The sequence below is a fragment of the Moschus berezovskii genome, chromosome 15 (genome assembly GCF_049115385.1).
Source record: "Moschus berezovskii isolate FMDL1 chromosome 15, NW_MosBer_1.0, whole genome shotgun sequence".
In the NCBI taxonomy this organism is placed as follows: Eukaryota; Metazoa; Chordata; class Mammalia; order Artiodactyla; family Moschidae; genus Moschus; species Moschus berezovskii.
In genome coordinates, this window is record NC_142474.1 from 31,508,027 (window position 1) to 31,533,453 (window position 25,427).

The 25,427-nt window shown below is 43.8% G+C and overlaps 1 protein-coding gene across 1 annotated transcript in view; it reads left to right on the forward strand.

Moving 5' to 3' along the window:
* TGM3 (transglutaminase 3) overlaps positions 1-25,427 on the forward strand; it is a 44,009-nt gene that overhangs the window by 3,250 nt on the left and 15,332 nt on the right. The window contains exons 2-7 of the mRNA XM_055432769.2: positions 9,388-9,555; positions 9,886-10,128; positions 10,716-10,834; positions 12,188-12,316; positions 15,320-15,497; positions 15,605-15,740. Coding sequence (XP_055288744.2) covers positions 9,388-9,555; positions 9,886-10,128; positions 10,716-10,834; positions 12,188-12,316; positions 15,320-15,497; positions 15,605-15,740 — 973 coding nt within the window. The remainder of the gene's footprint in view (positions 1-9,387; positions 9,556-9,885; positions 10,129-10,715; positions 10,835-12,187; positions 12,317-15,319; positions 15,498-15,604; positions 15,741-25,427) is intronic.

Below are 25,427 nucleotides of genomic sequence, written 5' to 3' on the forward strand. Positions count from 1 at the left end.
TTGTGCTCATTGCCGCCATCACCACCTCGGCTAGATGCAGGGTGCAGCCTGGAGTGGCACATGGTCAGGTTGCACTGGCTTCACTGTGTGCTTGGACCAGTCTCTGCCTGAGCGTGTGATGTTTGGCAAGTGGTGACACTTGACTGGACTTTCAAATCCCTCATCTGTGAAATGGGAATGACAACATCAGAGGGGTTTGTAACTGTGAAAGGACATATGCAAGTAAAACACTCCGCACCTTGTCTGCCCATCTGAGGTCCTCCATGGCAGCCCAGAAAAAGCTCAAACCCTTCTCTCTCCTGTGTCGCTGGTGCCATTATGTGTGGGATCCTAAGACATCTGTACCACTGACAGGAGCCCAGGTGCCAGTGATGGGTGCATGTGGGGTCCCAACCAACATCCTACAAGGGAGTGTATTCGGTTTCACTGTTCCCTTCTACAGAGAGGCCGAGACCTTGCTCAAGGCCGCTCGAACCACCAGTTTAGGGCTCACTCAATTTTGTCCTGGCACCCTTGAAAGTCCCTTGCTCAGTGCCACCCGGGGAACCCCTCTTTCCCCACCACCTGAGCACCAAGAGATTGTTCTACCCATGCTGCACAGGGATTGAAAATGTCTGAATGCAGAGGAAAGATGAAGGGAAGCAGCACAGGCTAGAGAGAGAAAGAAAGAGCCTGGTGAGGGCTGGAGTGAGGGAGGACCTGGCCAGGAGCTGGAGGCATCCTGATGCCCAGAGGAGGGGGGCATGTTGCAAATAACAGCCTCCCAGTGACCGGGATCTAAGACCTGGTTTCTGGGCCAAGCTCTGACTTTCAACTACCAGTGACCTCAGTAGACCTTCTAGGACCTCAGTTGTTTCACCTGTCACATGGGAATATTGCATCATATCACTGCTTTTCAAGCTGCCAGTTGTCACCATTAAGAAGCTATAAAATCAGTTTAGTGGATTGTGACCAGCAAATTATTTTTAAAATGAAGTATAAAATATCACTGTACATTGTGCATAGTAAGGGTTCATACTGTTCTGTGAAACTTCACATCGATTATAAACCCATGTGTGTAAGCAATGTACAAAATGTCCTTCTTAATGCAGTCTCTAACAAAAAATTTGAAGACATCTGGCTAGATGATTTTTAGTATATCTGTCCTGTGAGTCACCGATTTTTAGTATATCTGTCCTGTGAGTCACCTTTCACAGTCTAGAATCTGTTCTGTGCTTCTCTTTTTACCCCTGCCAAAAGTGGACCACAGAATAAGGCAGGAGGGCATTATACTACCAATTACATGCAACTAGGTTTGGCTGTAAATGGCAGTGAATCCCAAATAACAATGGCTTAGAGAAATGAGCAAGACAGAAGTTTACTGGATGTAGGCAGTTCTGGTGAGTGGGGCAGCTGCACAATCCTGAGGGGCCTGGGCTCTTGCAGATCCCCACTCTGTCATCCCAAAGGCATGTGTGGTCTAGACCTGAGTCCACATCACACCCAGACCTGGGGTAGCAGGTGAGAGAAGATGGAAATAAGCAGGCTAAGGGCCTTTGCCAATTATTTGGAAAAAGAGTTTTCCTCAGAATTGAAAAGAGGTATTCAAACAAATGCTTGTAAAGGCACATTCATTGCAGCACTATTTATAAGAGTCAAAAGGTAGAAACAACCCAAATATCCATCAACCGATGACTGGATGAACAATATACAGTATATCAACATAGTGGAATATTATTCAGCCCTAAAGAAGGAATGAACTACTGATACATGCTACTGCATGGATGACCCTTAAAAACATAATGCTAAGTGAAAAACCAGACTCAGAGACTATATACGTACGACTCCATTGATATGAAATGACCAGAGCAGACTAATCTATGGGAACAGAAATTAGATTAGTGGTTGCCAGGGGCTAGAGTTGGGGAGGTGGGAAGTGATTGCTAGTGGGTAGGGTATTTATCTTGGGGATGAAGAAAAAGTTCTGAAACTAGATAGTGGTGATGGTTGCCCAACATTATGAATGTACTAAATGCCACCGAATTGTACGCTTTAAGTGGTTAAAATGGTGAATTTCATCTCACTTTTTACGAAAGAGGTTTCCTAGGAATTAATACATATAACTTACACCTATAAGTCATTGGCCAGAACTCATTCACATGACCCCCAGCTGCAGGGGAGCCTGGCCATTAACATGAGGGATTTTATTACCAAGAAAGAAGGAGTGAGTGTGTATTGGGATAGACATTTCGCAGTCACGACCATATCACGGTGCTGGTGGCACTGATATTCTCAGGATAAAGAAAGTGGGAAAACTGCCCCTGGCCTGCTGGTGGAGTTAAGCAGTGAGTCAAAGAGGCAGCATGGGACTGTGGACAGGCCCTGGATGAGAGTCCAGAGACATCCCACTGTGGGCAAATCACTTCCTGGGCCTCCATGTCCTCATAGCCAGAATAATAGTCAGGGGAGATGCTCAGTCTCCAAGACGTTCCTCTCTCTGATGTTTCTGAGAGTCTGTGTTGATGAGTCAATTGTTGGGGTGAAGCCACTCTCCTTTCATCCCTGCCCTTCATCCAAGCAGGCACAAAGAAAAGTTCTGAAGCTCATAAACATCCATGAAGTTGTAAACTTGGGAAAAAACTTAGATGGTTTTGCACCTCCCCTATTCCCTTCCCTGTTGTTCACCCACCAAGGCGTGTCCGACTCTTTGTGACCCCATGGACTGCAGCACATCAAGCCTCCCTGTCCCTCCCCATCTCCCGGAGTTTGCCCAAGTTCATGTCCGTTGACTTGGTGATGCCATCCAACAAACTCATCCTCTGTCAACTTCTTAGCCTCTGCCTTCAATCTTTCCCAGCATCAGGGTCTTTTCAATGAGTTGACTCTTTGCATCAGGTGGTCAAAATATTGGAGCTTCAGCTTCTGCATCAGTCCTCCCAATGAGTATTCAGGGTTGATTTCTCTAAAATTGATTTCTCTGAAACCAGGATTGACTGGTTTCATCTCCTTGATGTCCAAGGGACTCTTGAGAGTCTTCTCCAGCACCACAGTTCAAAAGCATCATTTCTTCGGCACTCAGCCTTCTTCATAGTCCAGCTCTCATGTCTGTACATGACTACTGGAAAGATCATAGCCTTGACTATACAGACCTTTGTCAGCAAAGTGATATCTTTGCTTTTTCATGCACTGTCTATATTTGTCATAGCTTTCCTGTCAAGAAGCAATCATCTTCTTATTTCATGGCTACAGTCACCATCCTCAGTGATTTAAGAGCCCAAGAAAAGGAAATCTGTCACTACTTCCACCTTTTTCCCTTCTATTTGCCATGAAGTGATGGGACCAGATGCCATGATCTTATTAGTTTCTTTTTAATATTGAGTTTTAAGCCAGTTTTTTCACTCTCCTCTTTCACCCTCATTAGTGGTTCTTTAGTTCCTCTTCACTTTCTGCCATTAAGGTGATATCATCTGCATATCTGAGGTTATCCTCCTGCCCTTTCCTTTCTAGAACAAACTCAGTCTGAGATCAGTGCTATGTGAAAGGGTGGCAGGTGGGAGAACCAAGGCCCCTGGTAATCCACAAACAGGATCATCAGATTTGGCCTGGCAAGCTGATCCTAGGGTTCAGAAGTGGGGTGATGACTGAAGGCAGCCAGCTGAAGGAGAAGGGTTTCAGGAACCACCTGGAAGCTTTGAGAGCATGCTCTCAACCTGCCCATCCCACTTGGGGGTTCAGGGATGCTCCCTTTCTACTCATGTCTCATGTAGAATGCCTTTGGGACACAATGGCCTTCCAGTGACTCATTCCCTCCTCCATATCAGGATACAAATGCCAGAAGGGAGGACAGTGTGTAGCGAGGTTCCTCATCACCTGGGTGTATTTTGGACTGAAGGAACTGCAAGGGTTCCCCTCCCAGGTGGAAAACAGGAGACCATGGCAACAGGGAGGGTAAGACCTGTCAGTCACTAGGTTCAGTTCAGTTCAGTCGTTCAGTCGTGTCCGACTCTTTGCAGCCCCATGAATCACAGCATGCCAGGCCTCCCTGTCCATCACCAACTCCCGGAGTTCACTCAAACTCACGTCCATCGAGTCGATGATGCCATCCAGCCATCTCATCCTCTGTCATCCCCTTCTCCTTCTGCCCCCAATCCCTCCCAGCATCAGAGTCTTTTTCAGTGAGTCAACTCTTCGCATGAGGTGGCCAAAGTATTGGAGTTTCAACTTCAGCATCAGTCCTTCCAATGAACACCCAGGACTGATTTCCTTTAGGATGGACTGGTTGGATCTCCTTGAAGTCCAAGGGACTCTCAAGAGTCTTCTCCAACACCACAGTTCAAAGGCATCAATTCTTCTGTGCTCAGTTTTCTTCACAGTTCAACTCTCACATCCATACATGACCGCTGGAAAAACCATAGCCTTGACTAGACAGAACTTTGTTGGCAATGTAATGTCTCTGCTTTTTAATATGCTGTCTAGGTTGGTCATAACTTTCCTTCCAAGGAGTAAGTGTCTTTTAATTTCATGGCTGCAATCACCATCTGCAGTGATTTTGGAGCCCCCCAAAATAAAGTCTGACACTGTTTCCACTGTTTCTCCATCTATTTCCCATGAAGTGATGGGACCAGATGCCATGATCTTAGTTTTCTGAATGTTGAACTTTAAGCCAGCTTTTTCACTCTCCTTTTCCACTTTTATCAAGAGGCTTTTGAGTTTCTCTTCACATTCTGCCGCAAGGGTGGTGTCATCTGCATATTTGAGGTTATTGATATTTCTCCCAGCAATCTTGATTCCAGCTTGTGCTTCTTCCAGCCCAGCATTTCTCATGATGCACTCTGCATGTAAGTTAAATAAGCAGGGTGACAATATAGAGCCTTGATGTACTCCTTTTCCTATTTGGAACCAGTCTGTTGTTCCATGTCCACTCACTAGGTACATGACTTCAAATAAGACATTTATCTCCTTTAGTTAAGGAATTTGAGATTGACATGCGCACTCTGCTATATTTAAATTGGATAACCAACAAGGTCTTACTGTGTAGCACAGGGAGCTCTGCTCAGTGTTATGTGTCGGCCTGGATGGGAGGGGAGTTGGGGGGAGAACAGATACATGTAAATGTATGGTACAGTCCCTTTGCTGTCCACCTGAAACTATCATAACATTGTTGTTTTTTTGTTTGTTTGTTTGTTTTTGCCAGATCTTCCAGAAACATTTTAATAAAAATTGGCCATTTCCAAGAAATACCCACTGCATGCCCACCAGTAAAAGGGAACCATAACAAAACAGAAAATTTACCATATGGCTATGATCAATAACATTGTTAATTGGCTATACTCCAATATAAAATTAAAGAAAAAATTTTAAGATATTTATCTTTGAGTATTAGTTTCCAGTTTCTTTTTTTTTTCAGTTGAAGTATAGTTGATTTACAATATTGTGTTAGTTTCAGATGTATAACAAAATGATTCAGTTATACATAAATATGTATTCTTTTTCATATTCTTTTCCATTACAAGTTATTACAAGATACTGATATAGTTCCCTGTGCTCTACCCAGGGATCTTGTTGTTTATTTCTTTTATATATAGCAGTGTGTATTTGCTAATCCAAAACTCCTAGTTTATCCCCCTACCCAGTTTCTAGTTTCTGTAAAGATTTCATCAATGGTGTGTGTAAGTTGCTCTGTGTACTGTTAACAGCAGTTGACACACAGGACACTAATGACAAATGTGAGTCCTGTTTTTCCTCATCCTGCAGCTTAGAGAAGCCTTGCACATCCCACAAGCACTCCAGGGAGAAGCAAGACTCTTTCATCCAGAGCTCACGGTGGGAGAGGCAAAGATGATCTTCTCTGTCAGCCGAGGACCCCACCTGGTGTGTGCAAAATGCCCTTTGTCTCCTTCCAGTATCTCTGCAGTCAAGGCACCCTGGAGCCCAGTCTTTTCTTCATCATTTTCCTTACAGACAAGCCACTGGGTTCTGGGATGAAAGAGACACACCTCAACTTTTTTTTTTTAATAATTAGAATTGTTTTATTTTTCAGGACTTAGGCAAACCTTTGTGAGCTGGCCGTGTGTACTTTTGTGTGTTGATTCCCCCTTTTTCTTGCAAATCTCTTTTTAAAAATTGAAGTGTAGCTGATTTACAATATTATATTAATTTCATATCTATGACATGGAGTTTCAACTTTTATAGATTACATTCCGTTTAAAGTTGCTATAAAATATTGGCGATATTTCCTGTGCTGTACAATCTATCTTTATATTCATTTTATACTTAATAGTTTGTAACTCTTATCCCCTACTTCTATCTTGCCCTCTCTTCCCACTGGTAACCACTAGTTTGTTCTCTGTATCTACAAGCCTGCTCTGTTTTGTTGTATTCATTCGTTTCATTTTTTTAGATTTCACATATCAGTGATAATACATAGTATTTGGCTTCCCGGGTAGTGCAGTGATAAAAAGTCAACCTGCCAATGCAGGAGATGCAAGAGAAGTGGGTTTGATCCCTGGGTTGGGAAGATTCCCTGGAGTAGGAAATGCCAAATGCTCCAGTAAGCTTGCCTGGAAAATTCCATGGACAGAGGAGCCTGGCTGGCTATAGTCCATGGGGTCAGAAAGAGTCAGACTGAGCACACACACGCGCGCGAGCACACACACACACACACACACACACACATACACGCACAGTATTTGTCTTCCACTATCTGACTTATTTCATAAGACAATCCAGGTCCATCCATGTTGTTGTAAATGGCAAAATTTCCATTCTTTTTTATGGTTGAGTGGTATTTTATTGTGTGTATATACCACATCTTCTTTATTTATTTGTTAATGGACACTTAGATTGCTTCCATAGCTTGCTATTGTAAATAATGCTGCTATGGACATTGTATCTTTTTGAACTAGCATTTTTGTATTCTTTGGGTAGATACCCAGGAGTGGAATTGCTGGGTCATATGATAGTCCTATTATTAGTTTTTTAAGGGCCCTCAATACAGTTTTCCATAGTGGCTGTACCAATATACATTCCCTCCAACAGTGTACAAGGATTCCCTTTTCTCCACACCCTCATCAACATTTGTTATTTGTGGAGACTCCTCTGCTCTTGACACAGCTCTAGCAAACAGTGCTTGAGCCTTGGCAGAAACCAGCTACAGATGGGAATCCCTGGTGCCCCTGATTCCTTAACCTGTGCTCTCAGAGTGTTGTCCGGGGACATACTTTCTGTTCTCAACCCATGGTCAAGAATAATGAGCTTCTCCTGGGGAGAAGACACACATCGTTTCGGATTTGGGAGTGGGGAGGAATCTCTGGGGAGACTTGTGTGACTCAGACCACTGTACCTAAGAGCTCCTCTTTTTTCTAAAGTGAGACAGTGAGTAAATCTCTACCGAATCCCATGCATAGAAGACAGTAAGTGCAGGTGGTAAGAGGCAGGGGTTTAGAAGGTGGGGACATTGCCTTAGAGTGGCCTAACTTTCAGCAAGCCAGGTCTCTGCAGGTCATATAGAGCTTGATGCTTGCCAGAGACCAGCCAAAATCTGAGCTCTCACCGTTCAACATTTATGTGCGGGAATGTTCATCTCCCTCTGTCCCACCTTCCTTTCTGTGCCTTTCTCTTCAATCAGTAGATACTCGTTGGCTGCATGAATGTTTTAGTTTCCCTGAGTTTAAGAAAAAAAGCTTTTTAATTTATTCTTTCAATAGTTATGTGCTCAATGCATAAATAAATGAGTGGACATGTGAATGAATGACTCTTCAGTACACTGAGCGGGTGACACAATCACCTTCTAAACCTGCTTCAGCAGCAACCTTGGTTCATCACCCCAGATTCTGCATCCCAGTCAATGATGAGCCTGTGCCCGTCCTTGGAGCTGCTTGGGGTGGATCCCCAGCCCCAGGCCTGCCCTGGAGCCATGCCTTCTGTGTCTCCCCTTTCTCTTCCAGACAAGACCTCTGCTCTAGCCAAAAATACACCTGCTCTTCTGGGCCATCGGTCTCTCTGCCTGTTGTCTGAAATGCGCTTGACAAAATTCTCTCTTCCTTCAAGGCCTGGCATTTTCAATGAATTTTTTTTCTGATTCCTATAACTGAAAGTGATTCTTGCCTGCATCTCCTAGACATCTTTTTGGGTGGGGGGAGGAGACTGGATTGCCCTCATCATTCATTCTGACATGTTGTCTTTTGCACAGCTGAAGCTTTTTGAGGGTTAAAACTAATTTTCCTACATTTTCACACCCCAACATGTGCCTTACACAGTGTCCTACAAATAACAGGTAATCTCTCCATGTTTATTAAATGAATACCCCATATACACCTTTCCTTATAGACTAAATTTGGAGCCCTAGTCATGAAGGTCATTGCATGACATTAGTTTTATGTTTGTTTGCTCATTTAGCCCCTCATTTGTTTATCTGATTGTCCTAATCTAGTCAAGCAATGTGCCAGGCATTAGAATATAAAGATAAAAAGGCACATTCTAATGAACAGAGGCAGACATCTATAAATAAGAGTTGTGTCATCACACTCCCATCATAGCTGTGACCACATCGTAAAGATAGAGACCAGTTTCATTTGCAGAAGATTGGGTATTATAATGTCTCAAACATAACTCAAAGGAATTAAATATCTCAAAAGTTTTAAAAAGGTTGATCTCCTCATATCCCATGGAATCTCTCATAACCCTTCTCAGCTTAACTCCCTTACCTTCACAATCATCTGAGAAATTGGGGGTAGATTTTGAGGTGTTTGTCCTCAGGGTCTTATCCAGGGATCTCATGGCTTCAGACCATTCTTGCCAGTGAGCCTTTGAAAGGCCCTCCAGGCCAGTGGTTTCCCAATCTTCGGGCCCCGAAATGCTTCCCAGAATCACATGGTCCACTCAGCATCAGTGGCATGGGCCAACACCAAGGTGTTGCGCATATAAAGTATAGATTACATGGGTAATCATTTGCTGGGTGTTGGCGTGACAGAAAGCACTTGGTTTCTGGGAAGACACAAAGGGAAAAGCAAGGAAGCCAAACCAGGGTGGTAGATTCAAGAGGAGTAGCCTCCTCCCAGTCCTACGTGTACCGCTGTCCACAATGGAAGGAGGATAACGTGGACAGAATTGCTACCTCAGTTTCCTCGCTGGTTGGGGGAAGCTACTTCCTTGAGGGCTGAGTGACAGTCAGCCAGGTGGAAGGGGAGGTGAGGTAGTGTGTGCAAGGCGTCAGCCACCTGAAAAGGCAGGTGGGACTAGGTTGTGAAGTGCTTGCCATCTTGCATTTTAATGTGATTTTTCCAAGAAGATTCTTCCCCAGCAAGCCCTGTCCAAAAGCTTCTCTTCAGTAACTTACACCTTTTCCCATATGCCACCATCCCTTTTCTCCCAGTATCTCAAGTCCTCTTTTCTGTCTCATGGCTTTAGGACTCCAGAGTGTCAACTGGCAGATAGCCTCCAACCGGCAGGCACATCACACAGACAGGTTCTACAGCCAGGAGCTCATCATACGGAGAGGCCAACTCTTCCATGTGTCATTGACCTTATACCGAGGTCTCAGCTCTGGAGGAAGTGTGACATTCACAGCTTCCACAGGTACCTGCTCACTGCTCCCTGCCCCCCTCCCACATACACATCTTGAGGAGACCTTGGGGCTATGCATCCTAGAGGTGGTGGTGGTAGCCTCAGGCTCTAACCCAGATCTACCAATGACTTGGTAGAGTCAAGTTCCACCTATCTCCGAGGGTCACAGTCTTAACCTCAAGAAGGATTCGGACCACGTGATCTCCAGTTGCTTCCAATGCCATAACATGCTGCTTCATTGTATAACGTTTCCCAAAGAATCCCTGCAGTTATATTGAGATCTGGTTTCTCCACAGCAAGCCAGCACTACTTGGTTTCCATTGTCCTATGTCTTTTTTCCAGGGCCTTACCCCTCAGAGTCGGCCAAGACAAAGGCTGTGTTTCCACTCTCCAATGGGACAAGTAGCAGCGGCTGGGGTGCACAACTTGTGTCCAACAGGGACAATGTTCTGAACATCTCCATCCTTAGTCCTGCAAATGCGCCCATTGGAAGGTACACGCTAAACATGCAGATCTCCTCCCAGGGCAGTGACTCCACGCTGAAACTTGGGACATTCATACTGCTCTTTAACCCCTGGTTGCAAGGTAGGCATCCAATGACCCACACTCCCAGCCATCAGCTAAGGAATGCCCATGGAAAAGAGATGGAGGGAACGATTTTCATGGGCTCAGGTTTGATTAGGGGAAGTTTGTGGAATAGGGAAACACAGAAGCTAGAAGTCAGAAGCCAGGGGTTTTAGTTGAGCTTTGCCTCTGAACCTGCTATGTGAGTCTGGCAGTCTCTCTACCCTTCTGAGCCTCAAATTCCTCACCATTAGATGGACAGCTTGCTATTTCTGGGGCTATTGCAAGGATCTCATGAATTTTTGTAAACTGTATAGTATGGAGTAATGACTACAGCGCCATTCTGCAGCATGGAGACAGCTTGTGCCTGAAGAAGCAAGTTTTTCATTCCCAGAGGTCTCATTTTCAGATTCTTAGGTCATCTCAGCTTCTCTTTCAAGTTTATAGTTCTCATGATATGACGTGGAAGCATTTTAGCCCAAGGGTTGAAGGTGTGGCTTGCTCCAGCCACCATGTGGGTACTCAGGACTGAGACAAGGATGAGTCTCTAGAGTTCTCTGTGAGATTCTATCCCCTACTATCTGTTGTGTTTTTTTCGTGTCAAACAGCTGATGGTGTCTTTATGAGTAACCATGCTGAGAGAGAGGAATATGTTCAGGAAGATGCTGGCATCATCTTTGTGGGAAGCACAAATCGAATTGGCATGATTGGCTGGAACTACGGACAGGTAAAAGGATCATAGAGGCTGGCAGTAATGTCCCTATTCTACCCCAAGAAGCTCCGCGGCAGACCCCACAGATGGGCGGCAGTTCCCACATCTGTCCATTTGCCTGCCTCTTATTTATCCATCCATTCAGAAGACATTCATTGATGACCTACTATGTGCCAGGGGCCAAGGTGCACCTATGGATACAGGAGATGGCTAAGACATACTTCATGTCTTTGAAGAAGTCACACTTTCATGGGCAAAACAGACACATAACTAAATTGATGCACCAACGTGTTATTGGTACCATGATACGTGAATGAAGATAAGGCCCAGTAGAAACTTGCACAACAGTATAGTTTCTTTTATTCATTCCGTGTCATAATGTGATGAAATTTCCTTGGTGTGAGCATTCAACCTTCCAAGGGTCCCATAGTACTATGACATCTGAGTCCACAGAATTCCCGAGTTTGCTCACCTAGCCACATCCAGGGATTCCCCCTATATTTTCTTCTTTCCAGCAGACAAATGAAGCCTTACAATGAAGTACCTTGGGTGGGGTGCCTTGGATGTCCAGCAGAGGGTGGACAGGTACACATTCTGCCATGTCCAGACCCCTTTCTATAGTCAACCAGGGCACATCTGCCATGTATTTTATCTTCAGTATAATGCCATATATTTTATATGTTGAGTTTTATATGTTGTGTTCTGTGTTAAATTTCATAGAAAAGAAGGAAAAGGGGTGGGGTGAGTATGGGCATAGGGTGCACTGATGGGGTGATCTGGGAGAGCCTTGCTTAGAAAGGAACTTAGGATCAGAAACTTAATGGAGGCAAGGGAGCTGGATCGATATCTTGGGGAAAAGCATTGGAGGAAGAAGGAATAGCATATATGAATACTCTAAGGCAAGAAAAAGCTTGACCTTCTCCACTTTGTGAAAATGGCTTCAAATTCCAATTGTAGTGAGACACTTTATAATCAGTTCCCAAAGTCTAAGTGATATGCTGGAGGCCAATGTCAGAACTAGATGGAAACTTTGAGATGTGCTCAGCCTGATCCCTTGTTATACAGATGGTGACATTGAGGCCCAGACAGGTCAAGTGACTGCTCTCAAGTTCCTAACAGTGAGGGAGTCTCATTAAACTTGAGAGCCCTCAGCACAGGGCCTTGTGTACAGCAAGAGGTCTGGATGAGTTTTCAGGGTTAAAGGCCAGGTGGGTGGTTGTTCCTCAGTCTCTCAGTTCTGGGGGCCGTGAAGCCGGGGGTATATATGGGCAGTGCCCATGGCTCTTGCCAGCATAGCCTCCATGCCCTCAGTTAGTCGATACTACTTGTAATTTCTTTCATCGTAACATATGGCCCCATTTTGAACAGTTTGAAGAAGGCATTCTGAACATTTGCCTCTCAGTCCTGGATAACAGTCTGAATTTTCGCCGTGACCCTGCTACGGATGTGGCCCGCAGAAATGACCCCAGATATATTGGCCGGGTGCTGAGTGCAATGGTGAGTGATGAGAAAACCATAATGACTAGTTGTTCGCCGTATCAAACTCAGCTATGCGTTAGGCACAACCACTCATCTTGTTGGTTGATGTCTCACAAAATAAAGTTGGTGGTTATTATATCCCCATTTTGTACACACAGAGCATGACACGCCTCTAAATTAAAGGACTTGCCTGAGACACATGGGGTGAGTGGCAGAGGCAGAACCAGGCCCAGGCTGCCAGCTCCCAAGCCCTTCTCACTGTATTGTGAGGCCTTCCTCAGATGACAAGGACTTGATCTGTGGGGGTCCACCAAGGCTGGGAGGACACAAAGCTGAGACATTGCTCCGTCCCTGGGGTTGCTGGGGAAGGGGCTACACTCCTTTGCTCTGACTCATCCCCTCCTCAGCACAGAAGGCTTGAGTGCCAGCGGGGAGGGCAGAGGCTGACATGGTCGTCTTCTAGATGGGGAACCTGATGCCAGGGGGCTGAAGGGAATCACTCACAACTTAGCCTTCGAGTGAGTCCAGCCAGAAAAAGTCCAACTGCCCGCCTGGGGCCACCTTCACTCACCCACTCCCTCCACGTGAGAAACTTACCCCACCTATCCAAACATACACATTAGCTGGATACATACACAAGCTGAATGCTGGAGGAATGCTCTGTACTCAGTGGGTAGAAAACCTCTCCGTCAGAAAAATGTCCAAACAAGGGATAACGTGCTCAAAAGTTATAAATTAGAAAGCTGGAAGTCAGAGAGTTCTTGAACTTTAACCCTCTCAAACTAAACAATTACTCAGAAGTGTCAACTTTTGTGTGTGTGTGATTAATGGACTATGCATTTCCAGTATTTTGAGCTGGAGAGTATCCAAGCTAATGAGCTAGTTACATGGTTAATTGAAAGACCTCCTGACTACATGACAGATATTGGGGGTCATCAGACAGGGCTTCTTAACTTGAACCTGGCAGGACAGGTGTGGGGAGGCCCAGAGAATGTGGAGGCACTAAGGTGACAGACAGTGGGAACCAGGGTGGCAGGAAGAGTCCGGACAGGGAGTGGACCCAGGCTGAACCTTGAAAACCAAGTGGTCCTAGAAGGGTGGGATGAAAGCCCAGGCCAAGGTCTAGGAAAGCTGGTGTTTAGGCAACTTAGAAAGTTGAGCCTCCTCAGCTCAGGAGAGGGTGGGGGAGGCAGCTGGCTCCAGCAGCTGCTGACTCACTCCAGCCCTCGGGACAAAACACTTGATCTCAGAGCCAGGCTCCTCAGCTGCACCTCCCTGCTCTCTGTCCAGCCCTCCTGGTTGGGCTGGACCACGAGCTAATTACGGCCTGTGTGGGGCTTTGAAGCACTCCGCTTTCAGTCAGAGATGAGCCTGTGATTACCACACTGGAGGCTGGAGCAGCTGTGACTCAAGAGATGGCCGTGCAGTCTTCCATCTTGAAGGAGCCCCGTGGCCCTGATCCTGCAATTCCAGCCCGGCCATCCTGGAGCGGGTGCAGAGCTCACGCAGCACACAGAGGGGCTGTGAAGGCTGGGTCAGCTGGTCGTGGGCAAGGATCCTTCCATTTCCAGACTGCTGGTTCTCACAGGCCTTGCCTTGTGACCCCCACAGAGAGAGGGAGCAGTTCTCACTGTGAGGTTGGGGTAAACGCTAATCAGTTTCATAAACTCTGAAGACCTGGCTGCTGGAAGACAGCTGAGGGCATACTTGCTTCTTCCGTTCCCTGTGTTGGAAGGTGATCTTGAATGAATCAGCTTGTCAGCAATCGCCCAGCTGACAAGCAGCCAGGCTAGGCTCGTGACTCAAGTTTCTTCTTTCTCTTTAAACTTTTTTTTAAAATTTGGTCTTAGTCATGACACACAGTCGTGGATCTTTTGTTGCACAGATTCTCTAGTTGGTGCCTGGACCCAGCGCAGCTCACAGGCTTAGTTGGTCTGTGGCACATGGGATCTTAGTTCCCTGACCAAGGATCAAACCCACATCTCCTGCATTTCAAGGCAGATTTTAACCACTGGGAAACCAGGGAAGTCCCTTTTTTAACTTTTTGTTATAGAAAAGTTCAGACATTCACAAAAGTAGAGGAAAAAGTAAAATGAACTTCTACGTGTCTGTCACCGGCTTCATCAATTACCTTACCCAAGGCCAGTCTTGTTTCATCTGTGTCCCCTTCTCCATGGATTATGTGATAAATTCCAGATATCGCATGATTTTGTCCCTAAATATTTCCATATGAGTCTCTAAAAGACTCAGACTAAGAGACTCAGGTCTCTTGATTCCTAGTCTAGTGCTCTTCTCATATGACTTATTCAAGAATCAAGGGCTTCCCAGGTGACACAGTGGTAAAGAATTTGCTTGCCAGTGCAGAAGTAGGAGACATGGGTTTGATCCCTGGGTCAGGAAGATACCCTGGAGAAGGGAATGACAACCCACTCCAGTCTTCTTGCCTGGAAAATCCCATGGACAGAGGAGCCTGGCATGGAATTGCAGAGAGTCAGATGTGACTGAGCATGCACAGAAACACCCAAATACAAGAATCATGCATTAAGCTGAGTGACTGAATGGATGGATGGATGAAAAACGAAAGTCCACCTTTATTCTTTTCAAGAATAAGTTAGTTGCTAAAGTTTTAAAATGATCTTTTTAGAAGACCAGGACACCAAAAGAGAGCTTCAGTCTATGGATCCCCAAGTCAGGCAGCAGCAGCCTGCAAGTCCTGGCCAGGAATTGACTATGGGCTGATTTTCTACCCCTGCTTCATCACTGATAAGACATGGAGCCTTGATTTTCTCTGTGAGCTGGGAATGACATGTGAATTAGGGGCAAATATGGCTTGTTAAGGAAAGCACTCTCAAATTCATAAACTTCTTGATACCCGTTATCACAATTATCATACAAACCTCCCAGAAAGATGCAGAGACTTGAGGGAGTCTCCCTGGCTTCCTTCTTTAACTCCTTACCTTGCCCCCTGAACTCTGGCTGTCACTCTCTGTGCTGATTCCTTTGGGGTTTATTCCTGCCCAGATCAATGCCAATGATGACAATGGCGTGATTTCTGGGAACTGGAGCGGTAGCTACACTGGTGGCCGGGATCCTCGGAACTGGAATGGCAGCGTGGAAATCCTCAAGGAGTGGCAAAGATCTGGCTTCAGGCCTGTCCGATACGGCCAGTGCTGGGTCTTTGCTGGAACCCTCAACACAGGTATTCTGGATGAGGTGTGCCTTTGCTGGACGGATAGGCAGCAGTGGGGTGACCCCAGGCACTGTCTCCACTGCACCTTGAGTCCTCAGACTGCCCTTGACTTGCAGTGTTGCGATGTTTGGGAATTCCCTCCCGAGTGATCACCAACTTCAACTCAGCTCATGACACAGACCGAAACCTCAGCGTGGATGTCTACTACGACCCCTTGGGACGGCCCGTGGACAAAGGCAGTGATAGCGTGTGGTGAGTATCTGATCCTTTCTGAGCAAATCTGAGCAGCTTCTCCCTAGCTCTTCCCAGCTCCTGGGACCAGCTCCAAACAGGAGTCAGGAGGCAAGTACTATATCAACACATGGTTTAGAATGGAAATGCTATCATATCTTGGCCTTTTGGCTAAGATCAAGTGTAGAATGGAAATGCCGAAGCTGGCAAGACCCAAAACAACCCTTCTCAGAGTTCTGCAAATGCTGATGGTCCATTTTATCTTGCCACCAGATGAAGGCTCTGATACCAGCGAAAAATATGATTCCTGGGCTCTGTGAAACTGCCCTGAATTTATAGGGGCCCCTAGACCCTATGATATTTTAGAAGAGAAACATTGAAATCATTGATTTTCTAGTAAGAAGAATAATGTATGTCATTTCGGGCAACCCATATGACTTAACGGGCTTTCTTAAAGAAAAGCGACATATTTTCTCATATATATATATATATATACACACACACTTTCTTTGTATCTTGATTGATAGAATAAAATGTTAGCTTATTCTGGATTTCAACTGAAAATAAGAAACTTTATATGTAACTGTAAATATATATTTCTAAACCATAAATATGACCTGTACATATGTGTGTGTAATATATAATACAAGCCAACTGAAAGTAGGTTATCTAAAACTTACAGATATATCTCTATAATGTTGTATGGCTGCTTAGATACATAAAATAGATATTGTTACCTATTTAAGGTTATATATGACAAGTTATCGGAGAAGGCAATGGCAAGCCACTCCAGTACTCTTGCCTGGAAAATCCCATGGATGGAGGAGCCTGGTAGGCTGCAGTCCGTGGGGTTGCTAAGGGTCGGACACGACTGAGCGACTTCACTTTCACTTTTCACTTTCACACATTGGAGAAGGAAATGGCAACCCACTCCAGTGTTCTTGCCTGGAGAATCCCAGGGACGGGGGAACCTGGTGGGCTTCCATCTATGGGGTCACACAGAGTCAGACACGACTGAAGTGATTTAGCAACAGCAGCAGCAGCATGACAAGTTATTACCAGATGGCAACTGAAAATAATTATGTTTATGTGTGTATATACACATAGATGTCTACGTATATAATGTGCTACATGCATATGTCAATAAGCCATTGTTTGAATCCATGCATATACACGGCTAGATAACTTATTAACAGATGTCATCTTTTTTCCAGATGTTCAGCTTTGAGATAGTCTGCATAAAAAATTCTTTATTGCTTATTATTCCCAGAATAAGTAGATGCAACTTTACTGAAATGTAACTAATAGATGTAACTAATAGAATAAAGTCAAAGGAATATTAAAATTAGCAGAAAGAGATAATAAAACAAATAAACAACAGCCCGCACCAATAATGGCACTGAATACTGTAAGCATCCCCTCCCCTCTGAAGGGAGGGAAGCATATGTAATTCACCCAAGGTCACATGGATGCTAGGGTTTAATGGGGGAGAGAAAGTTTATTTCAGATGTTCTTCCTTAATCTACACACACATAATGTTCTCTCCAGTGATGCTGCTACTTACAGTGAGGTTTTGTTTTCCAGCTTCTCATAAATGAATGTCTTTTCTTCTCCCTGTTTTTTCCTTTTGTTATTGTGTCCAAAATCCCATTGCAACCTTTTCTGATCCTTGGGACAATGCCATTCCTTAGAAAAAGAGATGCTTGTTCCAACAAGATGACTGATGTGGGGGAAAGGGTGGTCCCCTTCGGCATAACCCTTCTGTGATTATCCTGCACGCTAGGAATTGCGGAGGGGTCAGAAAGCCTAAGGCTCAGTCCTTCTGCTGAGAGCATTTCTGGTGCTGTTAGGGGACAAAAAGTGGGGAGGCCATTAGAGGCTATTTAGTGATGCACTGTGCCAGCTGTGTGATTCAGATAGACAGTACTGTGGGAACTCATGGAGGGAGCCATCAAGGAAGACCTCCTGGGAAGAGAAAGTTGGGGCCTTTAAGCTGAATTTGGAATTAGACCTGAGATCTCTTGGTTACTTGTTCATGCTACACATTAGCTTCATAATTCATTCTAAATATAATCACCTTGGGGCAAGTCTGGACCCCTGGAGACATTCTCTACTGTCATTTCTGTTGTCTTCATTGCAGAGTGCCAGGCCCCAAAACTCTGATTCTCCATCAGAACCCTCCTCAGAAAGCAGTGGGTGTTGAGCACTCCTCCTCCTCCCCGTTCCCTGCCAACTGTGGGTGGGAAACCAGCCCTGGATGGTGTGGAAACAGGGATTCCTGAGCCCCAGTTCCAGTCCCACTACCATCTAGCTCTAGAATTTGTATAAGCCACTCCATCTTTCTGGCCCCCAGTTTCCCCATCAGTGAAATGTAAATGTTGGCTTGGAACTAGATGTTCACTTAAGCGTCTTTAACTTTTTGATTCTGTGAATCTTCAGCTCACCCTAATTTTTGAGTTAGAGCTACACCTCCCAAGAATTCCTTCAACGTGGTTCCTGCCAGGGGTTGGAGGGAATTAGCTCACAAGTCATTTTCTGCCTGGAGTGAAATTACTAACCTATTTTTCCCCCTTGCTTATTATTAAAAGGACAGTTTGAGTTTGGACAGAAATTCTTTGATCTGAATCTGTATGTTGCAAATGTTAAAAGTTTTTAGAACCTTGTTCAGATTTGCCTGAAGTAATAGAATATAAGGATCAAGTGAGGTTAAGCACCTGAGAGTGCTTAGTAATAAAAACAGCAACAACTAATAATTTGCTGAGCAATTATGCTTCAGGTCCCTTTCTGAACGCCTTCATGTGCTCTTCAGAAACAATGAAGTAGGCACTATTGTGATCACCCCATTTTACAGCTGAGGAACCTGAGACATAGTGTCATTCATTCAAGGGAAGGTAACGTGGAAACAGTGGAGTCTGGATTTGAACCCAGGCCACTTTGTAAACTATGAAGCATCAGAGAGATGCCAAAGAATGTTATCACTATTCCTGACTGATGTTTGAGAAATCTGACCACATAACTTGAGATTTTCCAGAAGAGGAATTGGGGCAGTGGCTGGACACCAACCAGGTGAAGAAGCTGGGTTCTTTGGTTCACACTTAGGTGGCAAATGAAAATTTTCAATGACACTAGATGCTATCTCAGGGTTCGGTGGGGAGAAACTATTTGCCCAATGTAGACCTGAAATAGTGTTCAAGCTAGAGGTGGACACAGGTGTCTGTCAATAGGACTATCCCAAGTCAAAGAGCATTAAGATCTCTGAGGGATCTTAGAGAGGGACCCATTTATCTCACAATTGAGAAACCAGAGGCCCAGGGAGAAGCACTGGTAAACAACTGGAGACATTTGAGTGCTCTAAATAAGTGTCTAACTTTATATAAGTTCTTTAACTTTCTGTACCTCAGTTTCCTGTCTATAAAATGAAGGGCTAGGTCAGGGGACCTTGGCAATTTCTTCTAGAGCTCTCTTTGAATCACATTACAGCATCCAGTGGGGTCCATTTTCTTCTAAGCCATTCTGCCCATGCCAGTGGTTTGACTTAAAAGACACAAGACTCTGGAGTTTTCACTTCTTTGGAGTCAGGACACTGGGGAAAGCTTCTTTACTATGGCTCCCCTCTGTGCCACTGTAAAGGAGGTCTCTGAAGCCTGCAAACAAATGTTTTAGAAAAGTTTGGCCAAAGTTATCTTTATCTTGACATTTCTGGTTTGTTTTCTTGGTTCATTTGACTTGATCCCCCAGTTTCTCAAGTCACAGATTTGACTCTATTTGTAACCTTTCCAGAGCTCTGATGTGGAAGGCAAATGGAGATTGCCCATTCTTGTGGTCAGGGGAGTGGAGTCAGTCAGTACTGGAGAAGAACTGTCATAACCTACACCCCTACATGAACCCTAACTCCTAAGGCATCTATCTCTCCATGGCCACCAGCCTCCACTATTAGTTAGCCAGTCCCCAAAGTACCTGGAGCAACTTGCTTAGACCCACAGCAAGGAAACCAAGGCTGCAAGAGTGGCAGGGTTCCAGAACAATTCAATTCAGACAGCATGATGCGTGAACTGCCTGTCAGACCCTGCACTGGACACTGGGCACCAAGTGGAGTGAGATACATGAACCTCACTAGAGGAGTTCCCAGCTGCACCGGAAGCTGGGTGACTGTGGAACAGAAGCTAAATAACTGAATCATGCAAGACTCAGAGATAGCACAGAGGTAGGGTTGGCATTCTCTGAGTATGTTCAGTTCAGTTGAGCACGCCAGGTTTCCCTGTCCATCACCAACTCCCGGAGATCGCCCGTACTCATATCTATTGAGTTGGTGATGCCATCCAACCATCTCATCCTCTGTCATCCCCTTCTCCTCCTGCCTTCAATCTTTCCCAGCATCAGGGTCTTTTCAAATGAGTCAGCTCTTCACATAAGGTGGCAAAAGTATTGGAGTTTCAGCTTCAACGTCAGTCCTTCCAATGAACACTTAGAACTAATCTCCTTTAGGATGGACTGGTTGGATATCCTTGCAGTCCAAGGGACTCTCAAGAGTCTTCTCCAATACCACAGTTCAAAAGCATCAATTCTTCAGCACTCAGCTGTCTTTATAGTCCAACTCTCACATCCATACATGACTACTGGAAAAACCATAGCCTTGACTAGGTAGACCTTCTTGGCAAAGTAATGTCTCTGTGTTTTAATATGCTGCCTAGGTTGGTCATAACTTTCCTTCCAAGGAGTAAGCGTCTTTTAATTTCCTGGCTGCAATCAGCATCTGCAGTGATTTTGGAGCCCAAAAAAGCAAAGTCTGACACTGTTTCCACTGTTTCCCCATCTATTTGCCATGAAGTGATGGGACCAGATGCCATGATCTTAGCTTTCTGAATGTTGAGCTTAAACCAACTTTTTCATTCTCCTCTTTCACTTTCAAGAGGCTCTTTAGTTCTTCTTACTTTCTGCCATAAGGGTGGTGTCATCTGCATATCTGAGGTTATTGATATTTCTTCCAGCAATCTTGATTCCAGCTTGTGCTTCTTCCAGCCCAGCATTTCTCATGATGTACTCTGCATATAAGTTAAATAAGCAGGGTGACAATATAGAGCCTTGACATACTCCTTTTCCTATTTGGAACCAGTTTGTTGTTCCATGTCCAGTTCTAACTGTTGCTTCCTGACCTGCATACAGATTTCTCAAGAGGCAGGTCAGGTGGTCTGGTATTCCCATCTCTTTCAGAATTTTCCACAGTTTGTGGTGATCCACACAGTCAAAGGCTTTGGCATAGTCAATAAAGCAGAAGTTAATGTTTTTCTGAAACTCTCTTGCTTTTTTGATGATCCAGCGGATGTTGGCAATTTGATCTCTGGTGCCTCTGCCTTTTCTAAAACCAGCTTGAACATCTGGAAGTTCATGGTTCACATATTGCTGAAGCCTGGCTTGGATAATTTTGAGCATACTTTACTAGCGTGTGAGATGAGTGCAATTATGCGGTAGTTAAAGCATTCTTTGGCATTGCCTTTCTTTGGGATTGGAATGAAAATTGACCTGTTCCAGTCCTGTGGCCACTGCTGAGTTTTCCAAATTTGCTGGCATATTGAGTGCAGCACTTTCACAGCATCATCTTTTAGGATTTGAAATAGCTCAACTGGAATTCCATCACCTCCACTAGCTTTGTTCATTGTGATGCTTCCTAAAGCCCACTTGACCTCACATTCCAGGATGTCTGGCTCTAGGTGAGTGATCACACCATCATGATTATCTGGGTCATGAAGATCTTTTTTGTACAGTTCTTCTGTGTATTCTTGCCACCTATTCTTAATATCTTCTGCTTCTGTTAGGTCCATACCATTTCTGTCCTTTATCGAGCCCATCTTTGCATGTAATATTCCATTGGTATCTCTAATTTTCTTGAGTATGTTAGGACAAGATTTTTTGAAGGAGTTAGTATCTGAACTGCATTTGGAAAGACAAATAAGCTTTTATCAGTGTAAGGGGTGGGAACTGGGTCACTTCTAGAGAGGGTCCCCTGACCCCGTGAATTCAAAGGTTAGCATAACTCAGTTGCTGTCTCTAGGGACAGTGGTTTAGAAACTTCAAAGGTCGAATTAGAATTGATTTGAATGGAGGAGCAAGGAGGGGCAGAGATCTGCTTCTTGTAAAATAAATGCTTCAATCTGCTTTTCTGCGCTCTTACTGGGGAAACACTCAAGACAGGAGCGGAACCCAAGATTGGGAGGTGGGAAAGAGTGTGGCACACAACCAGAAACAAACCAACACATCCTTGATGATGCACTTGAAAGGCACGTACATCCAAGTAAGTGTGAGCAAAGTGATGGCTTTCAAACAAGGGAGGAACAAGGATGTGCTTGTTATCTACTTTGTCTTAAATTCCTGCCTTGCAAATAAATATTCAAACATAGCTACTTACCCGTATATCTTTACCAACTCTCCCTTCTCCTAAGGTTCTCTGCCAGAAACAAAATGAATCTGAAATTTGGTATCCTTACTGCTTTTTTTCCCTCTCTTGCCCTCTCACCCTTCTAAGATCGTCTTCCCACACTCCTCCCACTTTCTCCTGGGTAAAATATAACCGACTTTAAGGGCCCAAAAAAGATTTTGTGGGATGGCCTGGAGATAATTTTTATGATGACTTTTTTCCCCTACAACTGTAGAAAATCTCACAAAACATATAAAGAAGTAAAATCATCTATAATCCTATTGTTCACATACTTTAAATATTTGATAGTTTTCTATCCAATCTTTTATGAGTTGTTGTTTTTATAGAATTGGGATCATGCATTTTATAAGACCTGGGCACAAGACAGAGCATGTAATAGACACATCCTGCTTTTCCCAATACTTGGAAACCAACCACTTCATAGTTTTAAATCATGTGTTTTTGACTAAACAGGGTATTATGAACATTTTCCCGATGTCATTAATCTTCAAAAATAATATTTTAAATGTATTATATTCCATTGAATGTTAAGCCATTATCTCTTTCCCCACTATTATGGTAAACTATTTCCTATTCCCTATGTTACCTATCTATTCCCCTTTTATTCCTACTTTAAATAACACTGTAACAAGCATTGTTATATGGAAATCTTGAGCATTCGGTGATTAGTCCCATGAGAAAGATTCCTAGAAATGGTATATCCTAGGTTAGAGAATGAACATTTTAAATGCTTATGACACCTATTGCTATTGCCTTCCAGAAATTTTGTAATGAGCTATGTTTCATTACAGTAGTGAGTAAGGGATTGCTTTCTTCCCACTCCTATCATTGGCTGATTTTTTTTCATTATCTGTTTGTTCACCTCTCATGGCCTTATCCCTTCTGTCTTGTTTTGGAACTGACTTTTTAGCTCTTCCCCTTTCCCCTGGAGAATCTAGCAGGGTCATGCTACTGCTGCTACTGCTGCTAAGTCACTTCAGTCGTGTCCGACTCTGTGTGACCCCATAGACGGAAGCCCACCAGGCTCCCCCATCCCTGGGATTCTCCAGGCAAGAACACTGGAGTGGGTTGCCATTTCCTTCTCCAATGTGTGAAAGTTAAAAGTGAAAGTGAGCAAAACCAACCAATATAATATTGTAAAATAATTTGCCTCCAATAAAAAATAAATTAATAATAATAAAAAAAAAAAAGAAAAACAAACAAACAAAAAAAGTGAAAGTGAGGTCGCTCAGTTGTGTCCGACCCTTAGCGACCCCACGGACTGCAGCCTACCAGGCTCCTCCATCCATGGGATTTTCCAGGCAAGAGTACTGGAGTAGCTTGCCATTGCAGGGTCATGGCACACCTGATAAGTACTTAGGAAGCACTTCTAACTCCTGACAACTGTATAGTGTAGAACTCTGGATCTGGTCCCTACGGAAAGGCTTCCAAGTTTCATTTTACAACATGTAAAATGAAAACAGTTTTTCCTGATTATAAAACAATAAAAAATAAATTAATGAGAGTCATAGTAATACAGCTACCCAAAGAAAACACTAATAATATTATGAGTTAGAGCCTTCCAGACGTTCATGCTGTTTATACTCACACACATTTAGATGTATGTGTGTTGAGTAATGGCAAGCCACTCCAGTACTCTTGCCTAGAAAATCCCATGGATGGAGGAGCCTGGTAGGCTGCAGTCCGTGGGATCGCTAAGGGTCAGACACGACTGAGCGACTTCACTTTCACTTTTCACTTTCACACATTGGAGAAGGAAATGGCAACCCACTCCAGTCTTCTTGCCTGGAGAATCCCAGGGACGGGGGAGCCTGGTGGGCTTCCGTCTAAGGGGTCACACAGAGTCGGACACGACTGAAGTGACTCAGCAGCAGCAGCAGCAGCAGCAGTGTTGAGTAATCATTACCCAAATGGGACCAAATTAAATGGTCTGTTTTATAACATTTAATATCGTCCTGTATTAATAAATTAAAATTTAGAGAGAATGTCATTTGGTAGTTAAAAGCGTGGACATTGCAGCCCTTCTGCCTGGGTTAAAATCCCATTCTGCCTATTTACTGACGTTGAGACCTTAAACAAGTCACTTCACTTCTCTATGCCTCAGTTTCCAGAATTGTTGAAAGAGGATAACACTTATTCCTGTCTTTCCTTATAAGAACACTGTGAAGATTAAGATATAACACAGACACTTAGTATTTATTCTGTGTTGACACTAAACTGTGTTAGCTATTAGTGTTTATGTAATATACATATTTTAAAATATTCCTTTATTTTGTAATTAGAGTTTCCTAGGTGGCGCTAGTGGTAAAGAACTGCCAATGCAGAAGACTTCAGAGATGTGGGTTCAATCCCTGGGTTGGAAAAATCCCCTGGAGGAGAGCATAGCAACACGCTCCAGTATTCTTGACTGGAAAATCCCATGGACAGAAGAGCCTGGCGGGCTAAACTCCATGGGGTCACACAGAGTCAGAGACGACTGAAACAACTTAACACACGTATTTGTAATTACAGAATGTAGAAGTAATAAGTAATTTTTATCATAGAAAATGAAAACATTACAGAAATAAATAATATACAACTTAGTTCATATGCACCAAAATCTGTCCATATGCACAATACTTACACCAAACCATTACTTAAACCGTGGTTATCTAAGATAATGGAATTATGGGGGACTTCCACTACTTTTTTTATGATGACATTTTTTCACAATTGTAAGAAATCTCAAGAATATGTATTTTCTAAATCAAAATAGGTTCATCATATCAGTATATATTTTTATAAGCTTATGCATACACATACACACTCTTGTAATTTTTCTTACTTGGTGATATAATTTAGACATCTTTCTATGTAAATGCTTGATTGATTTTGCTCATTCTTTTGGACAGCTGCATGATATTCTGTTGGATGGTTGTGTCACAGTTTATCTAACCATCTTCTTATTGGTAAACTTTTCCTCCATTATTTTTGCTATTACAAACAATGCTTTAGTGAACATTTTTCCATGTACATCCACGTGCATGAATGTGAGGGTTTTTATAAGAGAATTTTCTAGAAGTGGAATTACTGGTTCAGTGGGTATGTAGATTTTTAAAGGTTTTTCACACTCATTACCAAATGTCATGCACATTAAAACTCCCACCAGTAGTATATGACAGTGCTTGTTTTCCCACACAGTAATGGGTATCATCCTATGTTTTCATCTTTGTCAGTCTAATAGGTGTGATAACATCTCTTTGTCATTTTAATTTTTTATTGGAGGATAAATGCTT